At 37.5% G+C, this 12,672-nt stretch overlaps 1 protein-coding gene across 1 annotated transcript in view; it reads left to right on the top strand.

The window, feature by feature from the left end:
• The window catches only part of PGM1 (phosphoglucomutase 1), a 36,133-nt gene that overhangs the window by 22,128 nt on the left and 1,333 nt on the right, over positions 1–12,672 (top strand). The window contains exons 4-10 of the mRNA XM_007421258.3: positions 112–237; positions 872–1,062; positions 2,806–2,960; positions 6,795–6,910; positions 8,337–8,472; positions 10,486–10,669; positions 11,752–11,886. Coding sequence (XP_007421320.2) covers positions 112–237; positions 872–1,062; positions 2,806–2,960; positions 6,795–6,910; positions 8,337–8,472; positions 10,486–10,669; positions 11,752–11,886 — 1,043 coding nt within the window. The remainder of the gene's footprint in view (positions 1–111; positions 238–871; positions 1,063–2,805; positions 2,961–6,794; positions 6,911–8,336; positions 8,473–10,485; positions 10,670–11,751; positions 11,887–12,672) is intronic.

The raw sequence follows: 12,672 nt of genomic DNA, 5'->3' as shown, positions 1-12,672 counted from the left end.
CATCTTTTGGTTATTTTTTCTTGTAACTGTTATCAAGGCACTTATTCAACAGCAGTGGCTACTTTGATCTGATCAGTTTCTTCAATTTAATTTCTTGCTTTTGTTTTTCAGTTGAAATTGTGGACTCTGTAGAAGCTTATGCAAATATGTTGAGGAATATTTTTGATTTTAGTGCACTGAAAGAACTATTGTCAGGTCAAAACCATCTAAAGATTCGGATAGATGCTATGCATGGAGGTATGTAAGATAATGCAAGTGCAGTAACGGTAAGCACTGGCTTTCAGTCTAATCCACGGATCATCATCCAGTCCCTTCCCTTTTCCATATTCCAGGAATGAACTAATCTACAATCTGGAATGGAGCTTATGTATGTACATGCAACACGCACAGACCTTCCCCAGTATGGATAAGGTTTACTTGCCTTAAGGCTAGGACAGGGAAAGGTCCATTTCCCCATGTATTGGTGGGCAGCACGTGCCCTCTTCTCTGATGTATAAGGATTGCCATGTCTTTTTGTTTTTCTAGATCTTATTGATAGTATAGATAGAAAGTGATAGCAGAGCTACACTCTGTCTTTACTATAAAAAAAAAACCCTTTGAGTTGCAGTATTTGTAAACTTTCACTTTTTCAACTTTTTTGCTGACTTGAGGAGTCCTCTTGGATATCACAGACAAAAACTTAATGGATATTAACTTTTGAAGCTCTAGAGAAAGGAATATTATAACTTACTAAATTTATGCTTACAAACCTTCAGTTGTAAGGGGGAGATGGGGGAAAGAAAAATATTAATATTCTCCAGTATACTTTAAGATTTTAAAAAAAAGATAATCTCTACCACTTATGTGTACTTTTATTCCTTTGCTGAACCAGTTGTTGGGCCATATGTAAAAAAGATTCTCTGTGAAGAACTTGGAGCACCAGCTAATTCTGCTGTGAATTGCATACCTCTTGAAGACTTTGGTGGCCATCATCCTGATCCAAATTTAACCTATGCTGCTGATCTGGTGCAGACCATGAAGACAGGAGAGTATGATTTTGGTGCAGCCTTTGATGGAGACGGGGTATGTATGTGCCTTCTGGGTTTGTTTTTTCTTCCTTTTTGTGAACATGGATCATGCCAGGAAGTAGAATTTGGTATAGCTGATGCATGCATAAGTAGTTGGACTGGACTTGATAGAAGTAAATGGAATTCAAGTTGATAGCTTTACATGATAGTGTTGTATGGGGAAACATGTTTGGTGTTGAATATTATATTAGAAAAGTATTCAGATTTAGGCAGTGACAATTTGTTCAAGCTATGAGCAAAGTCATAATTATCCACAAGTGATAAATTATATTATGTTTGTCTGCATTAGTTAAGGCTTCCATTCATCAGAGGCAGGGTTGGGTTTTGCTTGAAGGGGTAGAGGCCACAACTAAATTTTCTGAAGAGCATCAGGAGGCCATATGTGACTCTGTGGCTTCACCAGAGGAGCATGGCTGAAATATTTTGGTTCTTTGGAAAGTTTTAAGGGTAGGATGAGAATGACAGCCTTTCAGAGGTGAATCATTCCTATTAGCATCCTTAAAATCATTCAAAATAGAACCAAAATCATGCTTCCAAAATTCAACTATGTTGCAGCTGAATTTCAGCAGCAGAATCTTGGGTTACTAGATGACCACATTGCCCCAATTATGTATTTAAACAAATTATTTATTTAAACAATTATTTATTTAAACAAATTATATGGCCTCCTATCTTGCTGCAGTAACACCGGGCAGCTATAATTACCAGCCCATGGGTTACCTATTCCTAATTTGTGGCAACCTTCCCTAACTTGCTACTCTTAGAACTGATATGGTTGCAAATGGTTTTGCCCAGTGCATTTGGCAGAGGGTAGTGCTAAGTTGAGGATAGCTGAGCTAAAGTCTTGGGGTTGTAAAACTGGGAATCCAGATATTCCAACTCCTATTACATTAAAAATCAAGTCTTTTTCTTCAAAATTAAGTCTAAAAAGAAGATTTTTCAAAGAGTGCTGAGATGTCAGAACTCCTTGAGAAATAAGCACTCCATTAATCAATCTTGATAGTTTGTGCCATTTTCAATGTTCTTCGTTTGGTAAGGAAAGTGCCATTCCAGTTACATACTCTATTAAGTGAATCCCTTTTTCTTCTTCTTTTTTTTTTGGTCATGTTACTAGTGGCAGAACTGGTCTCAAAGACAAAATCTGCAGTGCAAATTTCTGAATATTGAAGGAGTATAGCTGTTCATTATTCCCCTTTCATCTTCCAGTAAAATATATAATTAATAAAAAAAAATAACATTGCCTTAATTATTAGCTCCAGTGCTTATAAATCATTTAAATATATGTATTTCAGTTTAAAGATAGGGTTTCTGTTCTTTAATAGTTGGATTACAGAGTTAGTCAAACGATTGCAAACCAAATCTGCTGAAATTCTCCCTTGCGCACAATCCTTAAAGATGGGGGAATCCCAATTTCTTGTTTATGTATTTATTTAAAGCAGTTATAGTTTCTGTTCGGCCAGCATAAAAATATATTACAAATTAGGGTATAAAATAACAGAAGAAGTTATTTACTTTATGGAGCTACCATAAAAGAGCTGATTTAAAAGACCTAAAGAACAATCCTGTGAATTTTTTTTTTTTTTTACAAAGAAACTGACATCAATTTTGTAGCCTCTGATCACTTAAATTGGGTGCTTCTTTTCAAATTGCAGACATAGCAGCATAGGAAACCAGTTAGAAAATGAATTTTTTCAGCAAGGTAATTTCTGCTACCATTTTGTTTTAATGTATTCATTAGGATCGCAACATGATACTTGGAAAACATGGGTTCTTTGTTAATCCTTCAGACTCGGTTGCTGTTATTGCTGCAAATATTTTTAGTATTCCTTATTTTCAACAAACGGGGGTTCGAGGATTTGCCCGAAGTATGCCTACGAGTGGAGCAATTGACAGGTAGATTTTTTAAACAGGTGGAATAGCTGGGGCTGAGCGACAGGATCATGAGTGGTCCTATCTTTTCCTATCTATCTATCAGGAATATCTGTAACATCTGAGTATAATAGAATAGAATTTCTTTTTTAAAAAAATTATATTTATTGAAAATTTTCATACAATAATAGCAAGCCAAAAGGAAAAAGGAAAAAACAGAAAGTGCAAGAAAAGAAAAAGAAAACAAAGGTTAAGAAACATACAGATGACTTCTGACCTTCTTTTCAATAGATAATTACAGTCTTATTGTCCGTCCTCCCTCTTAAGTATTTTACAAGTCCCTTCACTCCTTCATTTAGTCTTCATATTCCTTAGTCTTCAAATCCATAAATCATCTATTTATTTTTTCTTCTTTCAGCAAAAAGTCCATATAAGGCTTCCGGTCTTTCAAAAAAGTTGTTGTTTATTCTCTGACCAAACAGGTCAGTTTCGCCGTTTTTCCAAATTCTGACATTTTTACAATCCACTCCTCCACTGTGGGAATTTCATTATTCTTCCATCGCCAAGTATAATTTCTGTTCACAGAAATAAATATGTTTTAATAGCATCTCTAATCTCTGTATTTAGATATTTTTAGAGCATTTCACTGGCATTGAACTTCCCTGCCAGAGTAAAGTGCAGGTGACTACAGGTGATTTCTGGGCAACTGAAATGCAGATTCTGTTCAATATATGAGAGTGGAATAAAAGTAGAAAGCGTCAGACAAGTGAGATGAGGAAATGTATAAAGAAAGAAGAGATGCAGTTGGAGCATGTTATGGGAAGGAAGAGAAGAGAGGAGACAGAAGAAGAGAAGAGAAGAGATAGGGGATAATTGAAAATAGGATAGCTAGTTATGCCTGAATTGTAGAGTAAGTTGCTGAATGAAATTGGTAAATGAGAAGATTTGGATTTTTTGAAGGCTCCTATTTTGCAGCAGGCCATTGAACAAGAGTTTTTTTCTAGAGTTTAGTAAAAAGAGAACTTTGAATGTGTGGTTTGCATGCTTCAGGAACTAGCTGTATGTTTTAACATCTATTATTCCCTGGGATGCTTTTAGGAATTTTCCAGATGTGTGGCTAATTTTCCAGATGTGTGGCTAACTAGCTGAGATCAGACAAAGCAAGAGTGTGGTCATAAAGACCTCTCTTGACACCTGTCAGATTGCCTGCCCCCTCTGGCTTTTAAAAAGTACAATTTTCCATTTTAAAAAAAGGAAGCAATATGTCACAAGCTGGCAGTTTGTAGCATCATCTTTATTAATAGGAATATCTTTAACACTCACTAAGGCGTTCTTATAAAATGGGGTGAGGCTTCCAGAGGAAGAAATGACAGACTGAAGATAGCTCCACGAAAAGCGGAGCTGACGACCGCAGCGGAATGAAGAGCTGGTGAGTAGACCAAATCTTCAGTAATTCCTCTCTGGATAAGGAGAGGACCTGAGAATGTCCACAAGTGCTCCAGACATCTGCTCTTCATGAGACTGCAAGATAGTGGTCTCTGGCAGGTTTATTGCTCTGGGAGATGAGGGAATAGCCATTTTCCTGAAACTGCTGTTGGTGCCTTTGAAAGAACGTTAAGTTCGCATACTTCCTTTTCTAATCACTTTCAGAAATTGCTTGTTAACTGCTTTTCAGCTATCAGAAATCTTTGGATTGACAAGTTTGACAGCACTGGGTGAGTTTCCTTCAGTCCTTAGTGAAGGAAAGTTTTAACTACAAGTTGAAGAACTTAAAAAAAATTGGGGGGGGAATAAATAGTAAAAGGGTGATTAGAACTTTGATTTTAGAAAGTTACAAATGGACTAAGGGTCCAGATAAATTTGAAATACGATTTTGGAATTAATTATAAAGAATCCTTCCCATGGGAAAATGCTTCTGTTTTGAATTTTTTTAAAAAAGCATAGGATACATTTTAAAAATTGGACACTAGATGGAGCTAGAGGGAACTAAAATTACAATTAAAGGAGAAGAACGCATAAACTCAACTTACAGTTACAGAATGAAGCCAAATATTCTAACATTGGGTATATTGAAGGATATTTTTGAACAGTGGACTCAGAAGTTAATTTTAATAGTGTCAACAAGACTCTCTATGGAGAGACTGTCTCTAAAAGATGTTATGGAAGAGGAACAAGTTCTACCTGACAAGATTGAGACTGAGTTGAAAGTGAATTTACAAATGACAGGCTACAAGAATGAAATAGAAAAAGATGTTATACTGGACATACAAAAGAAACCGGCTGATGTCTTAATAATTAAAAGGGATATACAAACAATAAACCAAGAGAGTGACCTGGATAATTTTCCTATATTGGATTTACAAAAGAGGCTTGTTAAAGTTATGAAGAATCTCATGAGAAGGGACAAAGAAAAAATGAAATCAAATTCTACAATATTATTTGAATGGACTAAAGATTAAGATTGTTAGAAGTAAACAAAGGAATATAAAGTTAGTTTATTTGATCAAGATTAAAATAGATACGTTATTATCTCTGGTAACCCTTAATGGACTTTTGCTGACACCAGGACTGAAATTATGATGCTTTATGGATTTGTTTATAGATAAGAGATGGGATATGGGAAGAAGAAATCATTTGTTGTATTTTAAGAGGAGGTGATAAGTTACTAAAATTGTTTATACTTGTGATGAAGGTGGGAAGTCACTTTATATATTTCTTTTCTTTTTCTTTACTATATTCTTACTTTTATTTCTTTTCTATTTCTCTTTTTTTCTTTTTCTGCACCTTCTACTCTTTCTTTTTATTCTTCTATCTTTTCTTCAGTTTGTATTAGTTTTTACTGTTGTAATTATAATCTTTAATAAAATTACTATTAAAAAAAGGCATCCTTAGAAAATGAAAATTGGGGCAGTGGCACCCACAATAGATCAGAATCGCAGATGTGCACAGAAGGCTCCTTGTGGTTGAGCAGAAGAAGGTACATGTGATTATCCATTTAAGAGCCACACTGTCTGTGCACCATCGAGATTAGCTTTCCCTTTCAAATGTGTTGGATTACAGCTCCCATTTCTAGAGAATAGCCAACCATTGTGCTACCTTGGGGGAATGGGAGCCAGAATCCAGCCTGTCTAGAAGAGATTGGTTTGGAGTAAGCTGTGGTTGAAGATGATTGGCCTAATTCCCTACTCAGATTTAGGAGGATGGGGAACCTTTCTCTTCAAGGAGACTTCTATTTTAAGATAGCTTATGAGTGATGTCCCTTAGCTGTGACAATTGGGTGCTTTTAATATTATAGTGCCACTGAAATCAATGTATGGTTTAACTTACCTGAACTGATTTCATTATAATTTATTAATTTAAGCCATTGGTGGGGAGGAGTCATTTGTTAAGCAAGAAGGGAAAATATAAAAAATAAAATTAGGCACATTTAGAAGAAAATGAATAATAGTATTTATTGCTAAATATTGCAGTGGATCAATAACCTGGATGGGCAGCCAGTGAGGTTATGACCTTTTTCTTTTCTTTTTAACAACGGAACTGGACAAATAAACTGCTTTAGAAACTCTTCTCCAGTTTCGTATGTAGCTTCTATTCATGAAATATAGACAAACGATTACAGCATTCTTTGAGATGTGGTTTTCCTCAGGAGTGTGCTTTAAAAGGTTGAAATGTGATTACATTCAGCTTACCGCTGGCTACCTGATGACTGTGTACAATAAATAAGCACTTATAAAAGGGATGACTTCTAAAATGAGATTTGTGATCTTTGTTTATTAAATAGGATGCCCAACAGCAGTTACTATGTTTCTACAGTAAGGCGTTCTTCAATAACACTGCTATTCTTCCTGTCTTTTGAAGGGTGGCCAAAGCTACAAAGATTGCTTTATATGAAACTCCAACAGGTTGGAAGTTCTTTGGAAATCTGATGGATGCAAACAAACTCTCTCTGTGTGGAGAGGAGAGTTTTGGTACTGGTAGGTAAACATTCCTACTATTAATTATTTTTGTTACAACATTAGTACCTCATATTTCTTCCCCAAACAAGACCTCTAGACTTTTTAGACCAACAGAGAACACATTCATGTAATAGTGGCTAGGTTTACACATTGCAAGAAGTCAAATTGTGGTTTGTTTGGTTTAGATGATAGGTAAACCCAGTCAGTGCTTTTTATAAAACTTATTATGTGCTTTAGCATTGTATCTGAAACTAGTCATGATTTGTACAACGAACTATTATTAACACAAGCCAGAGTTTACTGTAAAGTTTGAAAAGCATGGCTTGGAGGTCAAATGCAACTCCCTTTTGTGGCACCTAGATTGGTGGACTCCAAAATGTTAACAGCATTATAAATGTGCTAAGCATTGCCAATGCTTTCATCCCTTAATGTCCATGTACCCCTCCCCAGTTGGGTCCTGAACTCTTACTGCTTTGAGTGTAGCCCTTGAGTCAGACCTAGGCAGCATTCCTTTGTAACCCTAACCCTCAAGCCAATGTAAGTTGTTCAACCCTAGGTCAACATGACAGATGAACTTAGCCACTACCTGTGATGTAAGACAAAGTGGTGGGTTGAGAATCATGGACTCAAGTCTGTTTGACCCCTGCTACAGAGTTTAGATTGATGTGTTTCTATGGGATAACAACAACTGAACCAATTTGTTTCTGTGAATAGCTGAATTCTCTGTAATAGAAAATAAGGCACGTGATCTGCAAAATACTAGATCCCACCTTCTAATCATGTATCTGATATCAGATAGTGAAACATTACTTAGCTAGATTTTGTGTTTGTCTGCATTTTTTCTACAACGACATCTGTCACTTGTATTTGTGTGCCTGGATTGCAGGGAGGAGTCATTCTGTTCCAGGGATGGGGAATGAGAGGCCTAAAATGTTTTTATTTATAAGATGTATATAGCCACCCATCTTATGCAGCATAACACTGGATGGCTCGCAAACAACAATAAAAACTGTAAAAACATAAAAACCAATATAGAAAATTCCTGGCATCACACATACACAAGAAAACTTTCTGGGCTTCAGTCTCACATCACCCCAAGGCTTGTGGAAAACAACAGATCTTTATAGCTTCTCAGAAGGCCATGAGGGTAGGGGCCTGCCAGCTCTAGGGGGAAGGAGCAGGGGCAACTACGGAAAAGGAATGCTGCCTAGGTCTGACTCAAGGGCAACATTTGAGGGAAGGGACCTGGGGCAGATAGTCTCAGGGAGAGTCGGTCCCACAGATAACTTGGCCCTGTGCCATTCAGGGCTTTAACGGTGGATTATACCTGGTGGGCCACATAGCTGATGGACCACAAGTTGCCCAATTCTGCTCTGTTCCATCATTCTTCACATAGATGAAAGGTTGGTTCCATTTGTATGGTGTTTATTTGTCTGTGCTGCAGGATCAGATCATATCCGTGAAAAAGATGGCCTCTGGGCTGTCTTGGCATGGTTGTCAATTATAGCTGTCCGAAAACAGAGTGTGGAATCGATCCTGAAAGATCACTGGCAACAATATGGGCGGAATTTCTTCACAAGGTAGTAATGCCATAGATCTGAGATGTGATTAATTAGAATGAATATATCTAAGTTCATCTTCCATGAAACAGTTAAAGGACAGACATTCTTGGGAGTCAAGAACCCTTTTTTAAACTCCATTATGTAAACTGAATGCAGAATTTGCTATTTTGAAACATGAGATTCTACACTGTAGGGGTGTAGAAGCTGCCTGAACTCAGGTTCCAGGTTGCCACTGTATACTGGACCTGCTTTTCTTCTATCTCCTGTAGATTTCTAATTTAGATTTAGATTTTCTGGGTGTCTAATAATAAAAAACTGCAAAAATCTCACATTGCAAGATGGATAACATGATTTTTTGAATCTACCCATTTCTGGGATGATTATAGTTGTTTCTACAAAAACTTAATATAATGCCACTGTTGCTAAAGCTGATTAAAATTTTTGGCCAATAGGTCTAGTAGGTACTTTGACTGATTCCTTGCTCTTTGTAGAAGGAATAAATGTATGTGAAAGTTTGAAAATAATTTGGCTTGAATCCAGGCTAGACCAATTATGTACCCCTGAAGCAATGGAGATTAAGTTAGGTGTGCCTAACTCTTTATATTGATTTCCACTCAGTTAACTTATTATCCAACCCTGTGATATCACAAAATTATGTGCTCTGTCTTTGACAGTGACAGTCTTAATGAAATTTCCTGGGTGGGGAAGATATATGGTTTGTGGAAGAGAGAATTTACCATATAACTTCTGGGGCTGTATTCTTCTAGCTCAATGTGACTAGTTTGGGAAGTATGATGGGTCTATTTTTGGCCTATGTGTTCTGCATTCCCCTCCCACTGATATCAGCTTCGTGGCTGCTCTACTTCCAGGGCTGGTTCAGGGACAAGTGTGCAGAGTGAGAGGTCTTTAAACCCAGCATATCCAGTGCCTCCATTGATTAGTCCCAAGATGCGCCTCCCTCTTAGGAGTGATGGTGGTGAAGAGGTCTCTAAATGTGGATTTTATCCCTACCTATGGATTCCCTTTCTTAAACTTCTTTAGCTTCTTCTTAATGTTGCTCATACCACGCCTATATTTGTCAATATGTGCATATCTCAGCAGGTGGCAGTGCCTGGCTGATCTCGTCTTGCCTGAGAAACTAAGTAGGGTAAGGCTTGCATAGTACGTGAAGGGGAGACCACTGAGGAATCCCAGGGCTATAGGCCAAAATGGAAAGCTGAAATTGCCTGAAAGAAGGCAATGGCAAGGCATGTCCTTCTTGTTCCTTCTTACTGAAAATTACATAGAAGTATCCATACACTCACCAGGAGTCAAACTCAGCTCAGAGAAGGCTTTACCAACAATTACATGCTAAAAGTTGGCATTATATATAGAGAGAGATTCTTTATTACAGTCAATGACTAGGCTGTAAAACATATTGCATACATAAAACTAACACTTATTAATTAAGCATATCAATCAAACTGCTGCACATCTTACATATTGCATGACAAAATTTGGCCACACTTGAAGAAATAGAGTCCTTTGAGTCTGAAAGTAAGAGCTGTAAATAAAACTGATCGGGATGACCAGGGAATTTAGTTCCATGTGGGGTCAACAGCAGCTCATGGCAAGTATCAGCGTAAAACAAACAGTATAATAACACATGTTTGATGGTTTCAGTGGCTCCTTCTCCATACGGGCATAGACTAGATATTATGTGTATGTGTGTGTGTAAATAAATATCCATCAAATGACCCTATTCAAACTTACAACACAAGGACAGCTAAACATCAGTTTGCTGAGAGAGAAATAAGGCTAGTGCATAGAGGGACAAAAAGGGGATAGAATTCTACTATATATTTTAAATAATGCTAATGAATGCTTGATTTATGATATTGGTCTGCGGCATCCTTGGTCCTCCTTTTTCTGCCTGGAAAGGGGAATAATAAAGAACAATGATTGTATACAAAGTTCTAAAATCAAACCTAGGAGATGGAGGGTTGGTTGCGGGCTGCGTTTCTATTATCAAAGTTTCCTGACTGTTCCTAGATATGATTATGAAGAGGTGGATGCTGACAGTGCTAACCAGATGATGAAAGATCTAGAGACGCTGTTCTTTGACCGGTCCTTTGTGGGGAAGCAGCTATCAGCTGGTGACAAATCATACATTGTGGAAAAAGCAGATAATTTTGAATACAGTGATCCTGTGGATGGAAGCATCTCCAGGAATCAGGTTGGGGAAAACATTTAAACTGGAGGCTTTAATATCTGGGAACAGACATTCTTCTTTTACCAGTATATTTAATGATATTACCCTTAACGTTATGCACAGTTTAATAAAACACAAGGTTCACTTTTTAAATTATTTTTACTTGCAGTTACCATAAAAGTGAAAAGAGCTTTTACCTGGATTTTCTGTTTAAGGAATTGAGATGGATGGTGGTGGTGGTGGTGATGATTATTTGCAGGATACCAGAAGCACTGATAATTATGTTTTGGTCTTTAGAAATTAATAAATGTTTACTAATACATTAAATGGCTCAGTGTACTTGTCACTATTGTTAGGAATAGTTCAGCAAAACAAATCATAACATAATCTTTTCATATTATTTATCAATATCTAGCTGGCCTTGGCTGATCTGGAAAAAGCTAGCAAAGTTAGACTATCATTATGGGAATGGGAGACCAGGAGATTCCAGCCTATAGACTAGGCTGGGGGTTGGAAGAACACCCTGGAAGAAGGCAAATACAGATAGATCCATATTGTTGCCAAGAAAATGGCATAGACACATCCATGCTGGCAGCAGGAGTTGAGCTCAACCCAAGGGAGATGTTACCAAAATCCTGGCAATAACAAGAACATTCTCTTTGCTGTGATTTTGGTTCTATTGCTTATTTTAATTAAAGCCTGGCCAGGCTTGGTGGCTTATTCTGAAAGGATTTGGCAAGATGAATTATATTTGTCATTGTTAGGATCCTACATGGGCTGAACTAGTTTGACCAAAACATGTAAAGATACTTAAGAAATGTATTTGTTTGGGAAAGAATGGTATATGAAATACATAAATTAATGTTTAATTCCTACGTTTTTTGAAGCATCTGCAGCTCTGCATAGCAAAATAAAAATTAGGAGCTTATCTTTTCTTGTCAGGTATATTATTAAGATTGCCACATAGTAGCCAGCAGTCAGTGAGGGTCAGATAGTATTTTATAGAATAGATTCCAGGAGTCCTGAAATTCATTTTTCTTTTTTCTTTTTTCTCTCCTCTCCTCTCCTCTCCTCTCCTCTCCTCTCCTCTCCTCTCCTCTCCTCAGGGTTTGAGGCTCATCTTTGCTGACGGTTCTCGCATCATTTTCAGACTTAGTGGCACAGGAAGTGCTGGAGCCACTGTGCGACTATATATTGATAGCTATGAAAAAGATGCACCAAAAATATATGAGGATCCGCAGGTAGGTTGAATTGCCAAGCTGTGTCTCTCCTTTCTGTTCCTTTTTTTCCTAGGTAATCTTTTTCATGCATGTACCACTACTGAAAATGTCATTGGTTTCAGAGAGTCAGGAGCCTACGTTATTTAAATTATTGGGGCATAGATTTATGGGCCGTGCTGATGCTGTAATTCTAATTTATAAACATAAAGAAATTACAACTCATTTTGCTTTGTGAGGTATACTAAATATTAAAGGCTGCTTTTCTATCTCTAATTCCAAGACTTCAAGGAGATACTTATGCCAAATGCTTCCAAGGTTGCTGTTTCATAGTGTGAGAATTTGAAACTTGTTTACTGAATTAAAGCTATGCAGGGGGTGTTCAGAAAAGTCAAGATGCCAGCCATGATGCTGTCTGATGCACATTTAAAAAATTAAGCTTTGATTACACTTGTCGTGGCTGCCATCTTTGACCACACCCTACCGACACCCCAGTGTAGATTTTGAAGTATGCAGTGTGACTGTATGTAATGGAAGGCATGTGCGAGGAGGATACTAGAATGGAGGTTCAAGGTTATCAGGAGGGAGGGGGAGCATTCCAGGGGAAGCACTTTCTCAGCCCACAGCAGGATCGTGAGAATAGGAAGAAGCTGAGACTGGCCCCTCCCCAGAGTCTCACAGGGTATGTCCACTAGTTGCTTTGGCATAGATTTAGTCTGGCGAGATTCTGTCTATTAGGTGCAAGTTAATAAGGGAACTATACTGGACTGGATCGCCTCGTTGTTGTTCTTGGGCTAGATCTGACACTGT

The sequence above is a fragment of the Python bivittatus genome, unplaced genomic scaffold, assembly GCF_059951505.1.
Source record: "Python bivittatus isolate LINGU-HERP-01145 unplaced genomic scaffold, Pbiv_v1 ctg000700_np1212, whole genome shotgun sequence".
Taxonomy (NCBI): Eukaryota; Metazoa; Chordata; class Lepidosauria; order Squamata; family Pythonidae; genus Python; species Python bivittatus.
The sequence above is the reverse complement of the archived record's forward strand: the minus strand, read 5'-3'. Positions and strand labels throughout refer to the sequence as shown.